We start from the raw sequence: 16,740 nt of genomic DNA on the forward strand, positions 1-16,740 counted from the left end.
CCGCATTGTGACCAAATTATTTGACAGCTATTCTTTCAAAATAATATTTTATTTCAAGACACATATTGATGCCATAAATCAATGGTGCTACCTGTCAATGCTTTTAAAAGGCAGGATGATAATGATCACATTGCAGATTTTAATCGTCTATACCTGTTTGAAAATGTGGGCACAATCAGAACGTGGACAAGATCAGGACAAAGGATGCAAGTTAGAAACCAGGTATAGACTTATTATGGGCTTATTAGCTGCAGACTGGTAATGAGCAGATGGAATTTCTACACCAAAGGTTGGAGCGACGTCAGGAGGGACAGGGACTGTCAGTCAACCAAACCAACATGGGATTCCATAATATACGTAATAATATATGCCCTTTAGCAGACGCTTCTATCCAAAGCGACAGTCATGCACCATGTGCCATGCTCTACCAACTGAGCTACAGAGGACCACAGCTAGAACCAACCACATACATCTGGAGTAAGCTGCTTCACAGCATTTAGATTATTATAAAAATGTATAAGCAATTATAATGTCCTATTATACAGGGTTTTTCTTACAGTGTTACCAAAAGAAGACGTGACATTTTCACTGTTCATTAAAATCCACTTTAATTCCAATATGACACAACATCAACAAATAAACATGCAAGACTTTTCTATCCCTACATCATGTTATACAAATAATGGTTCTGTAGTTACAAAATATATATAAATATGTAGGGCCATTATGTACAGAACATTTACATTACTACATCCATAACTTAAATAACATTTATTTTACTGTTATATACATTTAACAGGTATTATTATTGTTATTATTGTTATTATTATTATTATTATATTTCATTATTATTAATCTAGTAGTGGTATTCTAACTCTGAAAAACAAAGCATGTTGCAGGAGAAAACGGGACCATATGAGACGCTGCTGTGCCTGAATGGTCAAGGAGCAGAGGCTAGAGCTGTCCTTGGTAAGCATGGATGGAGGGAGGTCAGGAGGCTATGTAAAACACACAGCACAGGGTTAGGTTCAACAGGCTACTTATACAGGGTGATGACATGGCCGGCTAGCCAACGATACTGTACATTCAGCAGCTCTTGGTTTCCACTGAGGTAAAAGACAACACTGTACAGAATCTAGCACACATTTCCCACAATCACGCAGCCAGTTGACTTGGTTTGGAGGGCTGCCGGGTGCCAGGCAGTTTTTGGTTCTCCTTAGTATTTGATGGACTGATTAAGTCATTGGTGGATCACTGGTATGAGAGGTCCACTCAGGTGGTTTTCCAAGGTCCAGTAAGGTACATAAAATACGTGAGCACTTCGGCCCGTAGAGCTCTTGTTGCTGTGTACCATTACTTCTTTTAACTGAGTCATTTAGGAGCATTCATTCAACTTTACAGACATGGTGAATTTATCCCCTGTCTGTTTCAAGATGGAAAACAATGCTAAATAGTTGCTAAATTCCATCATGAATTGCAACTATTTGCAGTATTATGTTATGCCTTGTTGACATACTGAATATTATGCATGCATGAATCCAATTTCTATAAATGTTTTAACTGGTTTGAAAAAACAGCTAGTAGTTTTACTATGGCAGTACATTTTATGAATAAGTCCAGTATTTCTTGGATGTATCTGTAGATGTATCTCTCTCACATGCGCACGCGCACGCACACACACAGTTTATAATTTGCTGTAACCTTTCTTGTTGTATATAATAAACAGTTAACAATACAAATGTGATGCTCGTGCCAATCGTTAGTCACCATTGTAAACATTGCAGTTGTGTAAGAAGCCGGTCCATTGCAGGCTTCCTGTTCTGATTAGATCATACTGTGTAGGTGTACACAAACAACACCCCCCCCCCCCCCCGCGCACAGAGCCAGTTGTATAACTTACACACATCAAATATATATGTCTCTCTCTCTCTCTCTGACACATACACATACACTCTTTCACATACTCACTCTCTCACTTAATTTTTCTCTGTCTCCCTCCCACTCCCTTTCTCTCTCTTTTTCCCTTCCACTCTCTATGAGATGGTGCAGTTCTTGCTCTTCCTCCTCTGGCGCATTTGTAGCTGTCCGTGCAGCTGCCCGTGGTTTCCTCCATGTAGGGGTCCATGTATGGGTCCATGGTGGCCCCCCATCCCTCCCACTCCTGTAGGGCTGTATCTGTGGCGCAGCTCCTCATTGTTGAGGTAGCGTAGCTGGATAGGTCTGGGGATGGGCTCACCCAGGAAGTACCCCTCATCTTCTTCAGACTCAGAGGACGAGGAGCAGCTGGAGCACCAGGGGTCTGCCCCCTCTCCGTACCCATCTCCACCACAGTATGGCCCCCCCAGGCCCAGCGGCTGAATCCCCCCACCCCCCGCTGCATTGTGCAGGGTGAGATCTGAGGTGGTGCGAGGGCAGGGTCTATAAGGCTGTTGTCTGTAACCACCCATGCCCCCAACCCCAAACAGGTCCCGGGCGGTGCGGCCTGCGGGGAAACGGTCATAGTCCTCCTGAATGCGACGGTGTGGTGGTTCCATCATGTGATTTGCCCGGTCGGCCGCCAGGTGGAGGGCGTTGTCAGAGCGTGAGCGTCGAGAGCGCCGGTGGTGGCGACCGCTGTTGCGGTGGTTGCCGTTTCCATCATTACCGTTGCCGCGGTGTTTCCGTCGCCGTGGTTGCGTTGGTAGTTGTTGTTGCCGTATGGGCTCTGGCTCATTGGGCCGACGACGAGGTGTCCTCTCAATCATGGGGGGCATGCGGAGGTTGCCACTACTCCCCATCAGGGCCACACGACCTTTACCCTCAAAGGCCAGAGGCTGGGGGGCGTCCCAGTACCCCAGGGGGTACCCCACCTGCACGGGCGCATTCAGGTTCCTGTACGGCCGAGAGGAGGTCAGGGACTCAGAGCTGCGGAACTGGACAGGGGAACCCAGTGTCCCCATGTTGCTCTTCTCAGACACATTCATCCCAGAATCCTTACTAAGGTCTGGCATGGAGAACCTGGACAGGTGCTCCTGACGCTTATTGACTCCATCCAGAGAGTTACCTGGGAAAGATACACAGACAGGTTATTGATACTTTATTACCTGATTGGGAGCATAAATCATTAGCCATATTATCATATTCGATCATATCTACTGTCTATCTTCTAAACTCAGGTGAGAGGGCACAGCACCTGTAGCGTTGGACAGGGCCAGAGACTCCATGGATCCTCGGGGGGTTTGTTCCAGAGGGGTGAGGGGCTCTGTGAAGCTAATGCCGTTGCTCATGGTGTTCCTGGTCAGGGGGGGCCTGCTGTCCCTCTGGAAGCCATGCATGCTGATGCTCCTCTTGTCTGAGAAGCCCTGGCCTTGGCTGGACACCTCGTTAAAACTCATCTGGGTCCTCAGCTTGGGTGGCCGGAACTCGTCCTGGCTGTGGTGGATCCAGTTGTCCTGGAAGGATTGGCCCCTCAATGCCGCCATGGGCGTCCTCTTGGTGTTGCCCTGCTCTTTAACCCAGGACTCAGGCCTCTTCCCTGGGTTGCCAGAGCTCTGGGTTGGGGGGTGGAGTTTGGGGCTGGGGCTGTAGCCCTGCCTGGGGTTACACGGGCCCAGGAGCAGAGGCGTGGGGGTTGGAGAGGGTTCCCGCGGGGAGCCCTCATAGGCTGTCTCGTATGCTGGGGGGTAAGGTTCGTCCCGGCTCATCCACACCTGGTTGAGACTAGGGGTGCGGCTTGGGGTGCGACTGGGGGTTCGGCTGGGTGTCTGGATGGAGCCAAGGCTCAGACGGTCCATATGGATAGACAGGGGGTCCACCTCGACAGACAGACGGTCAGGCATGGGCGCTGTCTGGCGACGCTCCTTCTCGGTATTTCGGTGATCCTGTTTTATGATCTTGGTGCTGTGGCGGGACTCACGGGAGCGGGCACTCTGGAAGGCCGAGTCCGAGGAGTCAGATTCATCTGGGTCCTGATTGATGGAATTGATTACATAATTGAAATACATAGAAAACACACATACAGGTGTCACCAGAACATTCAGTTAAATGCTGGTTGTTCACCTGTCCGGCGCTGCAGGAGCGTGAGCAGTAGATCTGTCCCTGTTTGGGCAGAAAGGGGCGCCCCAGGAGGGAGCGCTTACAGCGGGCACAGCAGAAACACTCCTCTGTGGCATGCCAGTGCTGCCCGTCATATGTCATTTGGCCCTGGTCAATGCCTGGGGAAAGGATCACATCCTGGCATTAGAATTAGAAATGATGCTTACTACTAATAAGGTGTCAGTTTCGGGATATCACAAACTGATTCTTAATGATCACAGACAATTGGAGGCTTGATCTTGTCTTTGGATGAAAGAACACTGGCATAGGCATATGGTATATCAGCAGCATTACCGTCAGTCTAACTGACTGGCTGAAACCCATCATCTATAGTGAGAGACTGTAACTTTCCTCAGTAATGAGCTGAGCCAAGCACACAGTCTCTGAAGAGCCTGCTCAGAGCCTCAGCTAATCTGTAAAACATGAGCCTACAAAATATTTGTATGATATTTACTGGAAGAAGAAATGAAATACAGCAGAAACGCTGCGTTTTATTTCCCAGAAGGTTGATATTGTGATTTTATCCAAAACTGGGATTATGGGGTCTGTATAATAACTAAATAAATAACTCAATAAATATACATTTATCTCAGATTTTATGACTATTGGCACTTAACGACCACAGGTTCTTTGAATGGCTCCATTAGGTTGTCGTCACAGGTAAAACATGTCAATAATGAAATGAGTTGAGACATGGAGAAATGGAGGTAGAGACACAGAGAGAGACAAAGGGAGACTGATGGCGTGTGGGAACAAAACAGTCATAGAGACTTGAAACAGGGGGGAAGATACATGTAAAAAGAGACACTAACCACGTAAAGTCATGCAGTTTATTAGGCTACAGATGAAATAAGTTATAATGAACTTCACAGAGTGGTGAAAGTGCACAGTGATCTTAATGCTCCTTTCAATACATTTCGATGGTGTTATTCTGGCGACATGATGATTGATGCTTGACTGCTATCTGACAAATAAAAATAGAGTTGGTAGAGTTGAAAATGTGATGGAAACACATTGAACTTTAGATTTCTTTTCTGCAAAAAGTTCATTTTGTGTGCACTATGTCAACACACACTGATTTTTATCCACACTGGAAACAAGACTGGTGGGAAAATGTGCATATTTTCTATGAGGATTTTACAATATTCGCATGAAAATCTGTCGCCAATTGGATGGAAACCACGCTGACAGCAATAAGTGATCATAGCTGTCACCTGGATTCATCTGGTCAGTCTATGTCTTGGAAAGAGCAGGTGTTCCTAATGTTTTGTACACTCAATGTATGTATACATCATGTTCAAGAAATGTCTAGAACCGTGTACCTATGTGTTCACCGCAGGCGTCACAGTACTCTGCGTAGAGGGACTCAAAGCAGTTGCAACAGTGTGGGTGTCCATCCTTCATGATGTAGCGCTGGCCGCCCAGCGGAGCCTCACACTCATAGCAGCAGAAGTGTTTCATGTGCCAATGCCTGCCCTCCGCCTCCGTACACTCATCAGCAAAGATAATCTAAAGCAAAGCAAAGAGAGAGAGAGAGAGAGAGAGAGAGAGACCATTCATCACAATCATCAGCAAACCGGAATCTAAAGCAAATAGATCCAAAATCATCAGCAAAAATAATTAAAGATAATATGCAGGAAAGACAGAGAACAGACTGTCAAACCATAGACCACTAGAGAGGGTGAGAGATACACACCAAGCGGAGACAGATTCTTACCAAGTGAATATCACACATATCTTAGAATTAGCTGAAATAAGACTTAGTCAAACCCAGCAAGACTTCCTCAGATAACTGAGACGTGGAAGGTGACACCCCTCAACACTCCATACCCCTTAAACCCCATCTCCCACTGAGCTCCAGCCGACCCCCCACCACCCCAGCCCTCTGAGTCCAGGCATGCTTACCTCATCACAGGCACAGCAGCGGGGTTTGAGCCTCTCTGCATGGTGCCGGCCGCAGTAGATCTTCCCTTCTTGGTGGAAGTAGATGAGGTCCACCAGGAGCTCCTCACACATGCAGCACACGAAGCAGTGAGGGTGCCACACCAGGCCGTGGCCTGCCCGCGATGCAAACACCACAATGTCCCGTCCATTTATCTGGCCCCCACACTGAGAGAGAGAGAGAGAGAGAGAGAGAGAGAGAGAGAGAGAGAGAGAGAGAGAGAATAAATGTACAGAGGGGGAAGGAAGAAGGAGGGGTAGAGAGAAGGAGGGGGAGAGAAGGAGGAGGAAGAGAGAAGGGAGAAAGATGCCAGTTACGATATGAATAACGCAATGTTTCTAAATGTGAAGTGCATGATCTTATCACTGAAGGGCTTTTATGGCTAATCCTGCTGATTAGACATCAAACCAAAAACAATGGCAAAGAAAGCATCTCATTTAGACATGAACAGATCTGAGTAGAAAGTTGAATTTATTTTCAAATATAAATTAGATTTGCTGTAGCACATATTTTATCCCATTTGCACCATCCCCTAGTGGTGCCCTCAATGTTTCTGCTTTTTGTGCTGTAGGTTTTCTGTCATGTTTGTTTTGTGTCAGCAGTGAATACCTGTTCACAGATGGCCCCACTGATGGACAAGGGGAAGGGGCGGACATTGCCTCTTCCCAGGTTGTCCCTCTTTCTCTGGTTACTGAAGAGCTTGAGCTCCCTCTTCTCCTCGTCGTCCAGTGTGTTGCAGTATCGGACCTGACGACCAAACCAAAACACTCTTTCGTCACCCATATCCAAAACATTAGACATCCCTTCATAAATGTGTCGAAGGTCACTAGACACAGGTAATCAGGTAAACTAGTGTCACCTCGTTGTCGTGCGGGGGCAGCTGGTGAATTAGCTGTTTGATGCGGTGCTTCTCTCCTGGGCTGTTCACATACGGCACCCTGTCCTCAGGTAGAGAACCGTAGTACTGATGCACCTGACAGGGACACAAACCACAACACTCTGGCTTTAGTCTCACCAAACGCTAAGGGTCTTAGTTCAGCATAGTGACAATGATAGCATCTAGCACTCAACAAAAATGTTTTTTGTAATGACAGGATTGATAGAGTGGCTAGTCTGATCCTTCCTGAAGTATGCCATGTGCCTACCTATCATTATAAACGTTACTATATCTGTAAATTGAATGGTAAAATGTCTGTCAATTAAAAACAAAAGTAAAAAAACCCTCCCAGATGAACCTGAAAGCAGCAGTTTTTAATGAATAGATGATGGGCTTTATATTCTGCTGTGTTGGTTATTGTTCTATCCTCCATCATCCTTGGCCTTGAGAACAACGGCTGGAACTAGAAGTGTCTGGAACAAAGGCTCTTGTGGCTCTGCAGTAGACACAGCCTTGGAGAGCAATGTGCTCTTTCATTGCAGACAGTGTTTTGTAGAGTCCCGATTGTAGGCTCTTATTCTACTTAGCTTTATTAGTCCATATATGTTGGAAATTTGTCTTCTGCTTTTTATCCAACAAATACGTTCCTTGCTCTAGGGAACATGGAAGGAAGGGAGGGAGCGTGGCAGCATTGCATCACAGGTCCCACTTGTGCAGCACTTTACCGTGGAGACAAGCAGGAATTATTACTTCAACCTGAGACATCAATGCCAGCAAACCTCCAGCTGCCAGCTCACTCCCACTAGATTTTTGCCCTGGTCTACAGTAGGATTTGGTAGGAACAGTAGGAACCGCCAACCTTCCAGTTGCTGGCCCCCCCTCAATGCTACCGCAGCCCCCATAGTGATGGGAAAATAGAAAAGTATCTATGATTTCTGAATGCCTGTAGGCTACAATCAAAGTAATTATAGGCATTCAGGAAAACTTGCTGAGCTGAAGTCACATGATAGAAAGGAGGGAAAATGCTTCAGGTAATTATTCTTCAAGAACACAACAATCTTATGGTACAATTAAAGTTTTGTCACACCTCAATGATTTGCAACATAATCCTCGACACATACAGAGCAGATTTAAACTAAAATCATTGTGTGGCTCACACCTAACATTGCACAAAATAAATTAGGGCCTTCCAATCCACTAGAAAACAGCCATCTAGTCAACAGCAGACGCTAAACTTAGTTGTAGGTCACAATCATCCAGCAGGCTTGATTGCCTTCATCTCCTGTAGGTTCAGAGAAAGGCCACAGCCTCCCTCAGAATCCTGTCAAGATGGCTAACTGGAGAAAATAACTATCATCAGCCCTGCCTGTCATCTATTAACAGAGCTCCTGAAGGGAGGGTGGGGAAAGGAAAGAAGGAAGGGATGGCGGGTCGGCGGAAGGGGAAGGGAAGGAAGGGAGAGAGGGAGGGAGCGATGGAGGAAGAGGTGGTGGGAGGAAGGGAGCATGGCAGCATCGCATCACAGGTCCCACTGTGCAGCACTTTACAGTGGAGACAAGCAGGAATTATTACTTCAGCCTGAGGGTGTCCTCAGATGGGGCCACAGTGTCTCCTGACCCCTCCTGTCTCAGCCTCCAGTATTTATGCCACAGTAGTTTATGTGTCGGGGGGCTAGGGTCAGTTTGTTATATCAGGAGTACTTCTCCTGTCCTATTCGGTGTCCTGTGTGAATCTAAGTGTGCGTTCTCTAATTCTCTCCTTCTTTCTCTCTCTCGGAGGACCTGAGCCCTAGGACCATGCCCCAGGACTACCTGACATGATGACTCCTTGCTGTCCCCAGTCCATCTGACCGTGCTGCTGCTCCAGTTTCAACTGTTCTGCCTTATTATTATACGACCATGCTGGTCATTTATGAACATTTGAACATCTTGGCCATGTTCTGCCCTCGCTGTCTCTGCCTGGTCGGTTCCCCTCTTTCCACTGTGATTCTCTGCTTCTAACCCTATTACAGGGGCTGAGTCACTGGCTTACTGGTGCTCTTTCATGCCGTCCCTAGGAGGGGTGCGTCACTTGAGTGGGTTGAGTCACTGATGAGATCTTGCCCCCCCCCCCCATCTCCACCCGGCACAGCCAGAAGAGGACTGGCCACCCCACATAGCCTGGTTCCTCTCTAGGTTTCTTCCTAGGTTTTGGCCTTTCATGGGAGTTTTTCCTAGCCACCGTGCTTCTACACCTGCAGCACTTTGAGATATCAGCTGATGTACGACGGGCTATATAAATAAATTTGATTTGATTTGATTTGAGAACAAACAAAGGACTAACTTCTCCCTCATCTGGACAGCTCCCGTCAACGGAAAGAACTAATTATTTTTATGTCTGTGCTGTTTTCTCTCTGTGGTGAAAGTTTATGTTTCAGTTTGTTCCAATTTGAGGGGTTAGGAATGACAATCCTGATAGAATAAAACATAGCAATCCAACAAACAGCAAAAAATTCTAGAATATATAATACACACCATCATTACAACACTGAAACCAAAAGAGGCACCATCATTTCATTACTTTCATGTCGTTCAGACGATGCAGTCCACAGATTATCTTTCAGGTCATCTTCATGGTTTGGTCACGGTTGTCATTAGGTTGGGCTCTGACCTCTCTGCTTATGTCATCTCAACAGTGACAGTTGAGTAATTTCTTCACATTTGCACTTCCATGAAATGTTTGACAGCTAATTTGTTATGCTTGGTAGGTTTGATATTCTCTCTCTCTCTCTCTCTCTCTCTCTCTCTCTCTCTCTCTCTCTCTCTCTCTCTCTCTCTCTCTCTCTCTCTCTCTCTCTCTCTCTCTCTCTCTCTCTCTCTCTCTCTCTCTCTCTCTCTCTCTCTCTCTCTCTCTCTCTCTCTCTCTCTCTCTCTCTCTCTCTCTCTCTCTCTCTCTCTCTCTCTCTTCTCTCTCTCTCTCTCTCTCTCTCTCTCTCTCTCTCTCTCTCTCTCTCTCTCTCTCTCTCTCTCTCTCTCTCTCTCTCTCTCTCTCTCTCTCTCTCTCTCTCTCTCTCTCTCTCTCTCTCTCTCTCTCTCTCTCTCTCTCTCTCTCTCTCTCTCTCTCTCTCTCTCTCTCTCTCTCTCTCTCTCTCTCTCTCTCTCTCTCTCGGCATTCAGGACACCATAGAGGGAGTTTTAAAGCAATTAACCATCAGTTCTGCTGCTTGTTTATCAATCAATGAATCCACCCCTCTCAGATAACTAGGAAAATTAAGAAGGGGAAAAGAAGAAGGGTAACAGAGGGGTACAAAGTGGATGGTGTACCTGCTCAGGGCTGAGACCAGGGGGTGCCCAGGCGTATTCCTCCAGTGCGCAGCCTGAGTCGTCGTCAGAGGTAGAGTTCCCCTGGAAGTCATACATCAACTTAGTGACACTCTTCTCCATCTCCAGAGGACATGGCCCTCACCACATGCTCCTCACTGGGACACTTAGAGTAGACACAGGTCTTACTTTAGCAGAGCAGAGAGAGAGAGAGGGAGAAAGGGGGAGAGAAAGACAGAGCGGCGGGAGGGAGGGAGGGAGGGAGGGAGGGAGGGAGGGAGGGAGGGAGGGAGGGAGGGAGGGAGGGAGGGAGGGAGGGAGGGAGGGAGGGAGGGAGGGAGGGAGGGAGGGAAAACAAAGAGAGATATAGAGGGGAGAGAGAGAAATATAGAGAAAGAGAAAGTAATTAGTATTCTACACTACAGGCTGCGGTTTCAGATTTCCCAGGGCGATACATCAGGGCTATGGCAGATATATGAAAGCATTTTCACCAATTTGTTATAACCAATTATGCATAAATATTGTATAGAGTCATACACACAAACACACACACTGGCTCAGACTTTAATAAAACTATCAAATGCACAAAATGTTTGTGCCATTATAGTTTTCAAAACGAATATACAGTCCACACACAGAAATCTAACACAACAAACCTAAGTTATGTGACCATTTATCAGATATGGCTGAGCTCCTAAGACAGTGTTGATCATAATTCAGAATATGAATTAGGATGAGCAGAGATCAATGCAGAGGCAATAGAGATAGAGATAGAAAGAGGGAGAGAGTGAGAGGATGGAGGGTCTCTGGCTGGATAGTGGAACAGCTGGACACATTACTAATACATGACTGATTAGGAGGAGACGGTATCTGCTGCAGATCGCTACCTGCCGTCACCAGAAACATGGCACTGAAAGCAATTCATTTAGGGAGAAAATGGGACATTTTATAGCATGAATGGATGGTGGGTGATAGGGGTAAAGGCCAGGGCAAGGTGCCCCTACAGTAAGTTGGTCTATATGAGAAACAAGATGGGTTTACTGTAGCTAATCCACTTCCAATAAATCAGTCCCACCACATGACACGTCACGGATCAGGCTCAAACAGGATCTGTCCACCATTAATCCAAAACAACATTCCCTCAGCACAACACAGACACCCTGTGGAACGTCCATTACTTGCAATCTAACAGATAGCTACAACAACTTTTCAGAGCTTCTTACACAACACACAAAGCCACATGAGATAACTAAAGCCATGAAAGCACAAGGACATAACTAATCTCCCTCGCTGTGCTTTGAGGAGTGAGCCAGTGAGTCAGACTGCATGAGGTAGTGTGGTGTGTTGTTTATCTCGCTCTAAGATGGACGCTGCTGATTCCTCTAGGGTTCTAGGTAAAGCTGGTGCTGATGTAGCTGCTAGCTCGTGGCCTGGCCTGAGCAGGCAGACAGTGCATCAGTTACATCACAACTGTATGGAGTAGAGAGAGTGAGGGAGAGAAGGCCTCATGGGAGACCTGGAGAGTGTGTGTGTGAGTTCGATGTAACACACTCTCACTACGCCGAGTGGTTTGTCATCACGCACTCCTCTAATCTGCCCCGGCAACACATTAAGGGGGTGGAGGAATTTGGAGGGAGGGAAGGCAGGCAGGCAGGCAAATTTGATCTTTCACTTTTTTTCTCACTGGTTTGTGTTCAGTTCTGCGTTCTAGAGAGAGAAAAAAACAGAGGCTTGTCTATCAGTCACAGCCAATCAGAGATAACATGCATTATGTGCCATTAGTTCACTGATAATGAATATGAGCACATAGCCAATATGAGTGACACATCATCTGCATCGCATGAATGACAGCTTTGGCCAGGAGCATCATTATTACCACTCTTGTTACATACTGTAAAGTTCAAGGAGGTTCAGTCAATAATCACCATGACATTTAGTTTTGCCATGGCTTAAGAAAAAGTTTATCAGACAAATATCACGAGAGGATGAATGCTGCCACATCTCATTGTCTGTAGAAGAAGGTAATCACTCAATTTTAATGAAAGGGTGGTAGTATGCTTTCTACTGCGTCGAAAACTCCAAATGACTTCATCTTCAGAGAGAGAGAGAATTAGAAATAGAGATGCTGTAAATGGAGAGAGATTGATCGAGAGGTATAGATTTTGGCTCTTTAATCTATAGCAAAGAACAAGCAGCAAAAACATATACAAATCTTAGAATCAACTATTAAAGTCTACCAGAACCCACTGGATTCTCCAATTACATTGAATGAACTACATGACAAAATACAGACCTTCCAACCCAAGAAGGTCTGTGGGGTTGACGGTAACCTAAATGAAATGATAAAATATACAGACCACAAATTCCAATTGGCTATACTTAAACTCTTTAACATCATCCTCAGCTCTGGCATCTTCTGCAATATTTGGAACCAAGGACTGATCACCCCAAATAACAAAAGTGGAGACAAATTTGACAGCAATAACTACTGTGGGATATGTTCAACAGTAACCCTGGGAAAATCCACTGCATTATCATTAACATCGTACATTTCCTAAGCGAAAACAATGTACTTAGCAAATGTCAAATTGGCTTTTTACCAAATTACCATACAATAGACCAGGTATTCACCCTGCACACTCTAATTGACAAACAAACAAACCAAAACAAAAGCATATCATGCTTTTGACTCAGTTAGGCATGAGGGTCTGCTATACAAATTGATGGAAAGTGGTGTTGGGGGAAAAACATACGACATTATAAAATCCATGTACACAAACAACAAGTGTGCGGTTAAAATTGGCAAAAAACACACATTTCTTTCTACTGGGCCGGGGGCTGAGACAGGGATGCAGCTTAAGCCCCACCCTCTTCAACATATATATCAACGAATTGGCGAGGGCACTAGAACAGTCTGCAGCACCCGGCCTCACCCTACTAGAATCTGAAGTCAAATGTTTCTGTTTGCTGATGATCTGGTGCTTCTGTCACCAACCTAGGATGGCCTACAGCAGCACCTTTATCTTCTGCACAGATTCTGTCAGACTTGGGCCCTGACAGTAAATCTCAGTAAGACAAAAATAGTATTCCAAAAAAGGTCGAGTTACCAGAAACACAAATACAAATTCCATCTAGACACCATTGCCCTAGAGCCCATAAAAAACTATACATACCTCGGCCTAAACATCAGCGCCACTGGTAACTTCCACAAAGCTTTGAACGATCTGAGAGATATGGCAAGAAGGGCCTTCTATGCCATCAAAAGGAACAAAAAATTCGACATCCCTATTAGGATCTGGCAAAAAATGCTTGAATTAGTTATAGACTCCATTACCCTTTATGGTTGTGAGGTCTTGGATCCGCTCACCAACCAATAATTTACAAAACGGGACGAACACCAAATTGAGTCTGCATGCAGAATTCTGAAAAAATATCCTCTGTGTACAACATAAAACACCAAATAATAGACATATTGGAAATAATACCTGACCTAGAACGCTATTTGACCCTGAACAGAGAGTACACATGGGCAAAATAACTGACCACTGTGACTGACTCAGAATGAAGGAAATATTTGACTATGTATAGACTCAGCCTTGCTTCTGAGAAAGGCAGACGAAGGCAGACCTAGCTCTCAAGAGGACAGGCTATATGCACACTGTCCACAAAATGAGGTGGAAACTGAGCCGTACTTACTAACCTCCTGCCAAATGTATGACCATATTAGAGACACATATTTCCCTCAGATTACACAGACCTACAAAGCATTTTAAAAAATCTAATTTTGATGAAATCCCATATCTATTGGGTGAAATACCACAGTGTGCCATCACAGCAGCAATATGTGTGACCTGTTGCCACAAGAAAATGGCAACCAGTGAAGAACAAACATCATTGTAAATATAACCTATATTTATATTTATTTATTTTCCCTTTTGTACTTTAACTATTTGCACATTATTACAACACTGTATATATACGTAATAAGGCATTTGAAATGTTTCTTTTGTGAGTGTAATATTTACTGTAAATGTGTTATTGTTTATCTATTTCACTTGCTTTGGTAATGTAAACGTATGTTTCCCATGCCAATAAAGCCCCTTAAATTGAAATTGAATTGATTTGAGATAAGAGAGTAAGAGAGAAAGAGCCTCTTCTTTATGTAAAAACGAACATGAGAAGAAGTGCTCGTCTGAAGCACTGAACACCTAACCAAGGGTCCATTACTTCTTCACTGACAGTTCTCCACCAATCATATGCCGCTGTTGTGCGTTCCCCATGTCACACTGCCGTTATAATAAAACACATGACATGTTTCTCTTAAATATCACATTTACATACGTATTCAGATCCTTTACTTAGTACTTTGATGAAGCACCTTTGGCAGCGATTATCGCATCGAGTCTTCATGGGTATGACGCTACAAGCTTAGCACATCGGTATTTGGGGAGTTTCTCCCATTCTTCTCTGCAGATCCTCTCAAGCTCTGTCATGTTGGATGGGAAGCGTTGCTGTACAGCTATTTTCAGGTCTCTCCAGAGATGTTCGATTGAGTTCAAGTCCAGGCTCTGGCTGGGCCACTCAAAACATTCAGAGACTTGTTCCCAAAGCCACTCCTGTGCTGTATTTGCTGTGTGCTTAGGGTCGTTGTCTTGTTGGAAGGTGAACCTTTGCCCCAGTCTGAGGTCCTGAGTACTCTGGAGCAGGTTTTCATCAAGGATCTCTCTGTACTATTCTCTGTTCATCTTTCCCCTGATAATGACTAGTCTCCCAGTCCCTGCCACTGAAAAACATCCCCAGAGCATGATACTGCCACCACCATGCTTCACCATAGGGATGGTGCCTCATTTCCTTCAGGCGTGATGTTTGGCATTTAGGCCAAAAAGTTCAATCTTGGTTTTCAACAGACCAGAGAATCTTGTTTCTCATGGCCTGAGAGTCTTTAAGTGCCTTTTGGCAAACTCCAAGCGGGCTGTCATGTGCCTTTTACTGAGGAGTAGACTCCAATCAAGTTGTAGAAACATCTCAAGGATGATCAATGAAAACATTGTCTTCAAACTCCCTGTCATAAATGAGCCAAGGCGCAGCGTGCATGTAATTCCACATCTTTAATAAAAGTGAAACATTCACAAAAAAACAGGTAAACAGAAACCGAACTTGACGCAACCGTGTCGCACACAAACACTCACAGAAAATAAATAATAATAACATTAGGTGGGAAAAAGGCTGCCTAAGTATGATTCCCAATTAGAGACAACGATGCCTCTGATTGGGAACCACACTCTGCCAAAAACAAAGAAATAGAAAACATAGAATGCCCACCCAAATCACACCCTGACCTAACCAAATAGAGAAATAAAACGGCTCTCTAAGGTCAGGGCGTGACAGTACCCCCCCAAAGGTGCGGACTCCAGCCGCAAAACCTGACTCTGTAGGGGAGGGTCCGGGTGGGCATCTATCCTCGGTGGCGGCTCCGGTTCGTGACGTAGCCGCCACTCCGCATGCTGATCCCTCCGCGGAACCGTGGAACCGGACTGTGGATGGTTGCCGGAGACTCCGGACCGTGGATCGTTTCCGGAAGAACCGGACCGTGGATCCTCGCCGGAGGCTCTGGATTGGGAACCCCCGCTGGAGGCTCTGGCCTGCAGACCGCCGCTGGAGACTCCGGACTGCGGACCGTCGCTGCAGGCTCAGGCCTGGGGACCGTCGCTGCAGGCTCCGGACTGGGGACCGTCGCTGCAGGCTCCGGACTGGGGACCGTTGCTGCAGGCTCTGGACTGGGGACCTTTGCTGCAGGCTGCGGACCGGACTGGGGACCGTCGCTGGAGGCTCCGGACCGGACTGGGGACCGTCACTGGAGGCTCCGGACTGTGGACCATCGTTGGAGGCTCTGGACTGGGGACCATCGCTGGAGGCTCTGGACTAGGGACCGTCGTTGGAGGGACGGGACTGGAGACCATCGCTGGAGGCTCCGGACTGGGGTCCGTCACTAGAGGCTCCGTACCCTGGATTTTTACTGCAGGCTCCGGCCATGGATCATCACTGGAGGCTTCGTGCCATGGATTATTACTGGAGGCTCCGGGCCATGGATTATCACTGGAGGCTCTGGGCCATGGATTATGACTGGAGGCTTCGTGCCATGGATCATCACTACAGGCTCCGGGCCATGGATCATCACTACAGGCTCCGGGCCATGGATCATCAATGGAGGCTTCATGCCCTGGATATATCAGTAGAGGCTTCGTACGTGGATCCGGAACAGGTCTCACCGGACTGAGGATACGTACTGGAAGCCTGGTGCGTGGAGCTGCCACAGAGCTTACCAGGCTGGGGAGACATACTGGAGGCCTGGTATGTGGAACCGGAACAGGTCTCACCGGACTGGGGAGATGCACTGAAAGCCTGGTGTGTGGAGCAGGCACCGGATACACTGGGCTGTGGAGGCGCACTGGAGGTCTCGAGCGTAGAGCTGGCACAACCCGTCCTGGCTGGATGCCCACTTCCGCCCGGCAAATGCGGGCACTGGCACAGAGCACACTGGCCTGTGA

The 16,740-nt window shown here is 46.4% G+C and overlaps 1 protein-coding gene across 1 annotated transcript in view; it reads right to left on the reverse strand.

Moving 5' to 3' along the window:
* Nucleotides 1-582: 582 nt before the first annotated feature.
* Nucleotides 583-16,740, reverse strand: part of LOC109869443 (prickle-like protein 2) — a 62,032-nt gene continuing 45,874 nt past the window's right edge. The window contains exons 2-9 of the mRNA XM_020459609.2: nt 10,196-10,380; nt 6,876-6,989; nt 6,626-6,763; nt 5,980-6,183; nt 5,397-5,583; nt 4,039-4,193; nt 3,173-3,947; nt 583-3,043 (exon numbers count right to left, since the gene is read on the reverse strand). Of these exons, the coding sequence (XP_020315198.2) occupies nt 2,034-3,043; nt 3,173-3,947; nt 4,039-4,193; nt 5,397-5,583; nt 5,980-6,183; nt 6,626-6,763; nt 6,876-6,989; nt 10,196-10,315 (2,703 nt within the window). The 5' untranslated portion in view covers nt 10,316-10,380 and the 3' untranslated portion in view covers nt 583-2,033. The remainder of the gene's footprint in view (nt 3,044-3,172; nt 3,948-4,038; nt 4,194-5,396; nt 5,584-5,979; nt 6,184-6,625; nt 6,764-6,875; nt 6,990-10,195; nt 10,381-16,740) is intronic.

The sequence above is a fragment of the Oncorhynchus kisutch genome, linkage group LG24 (assembly GCF_002021735.2).
Source record: "Oncorhynchus kisutch isolate 150728-3 linkage group LG24, Okis_V2, whole genome shotgun sequence".
Lineage (NCBI taxonomy): Eukaryota > Metazoa > Chordata > Actinopteri > Salmoniformes > Salmonidae > Oncorhynchus > Oncorhynchus kisutch.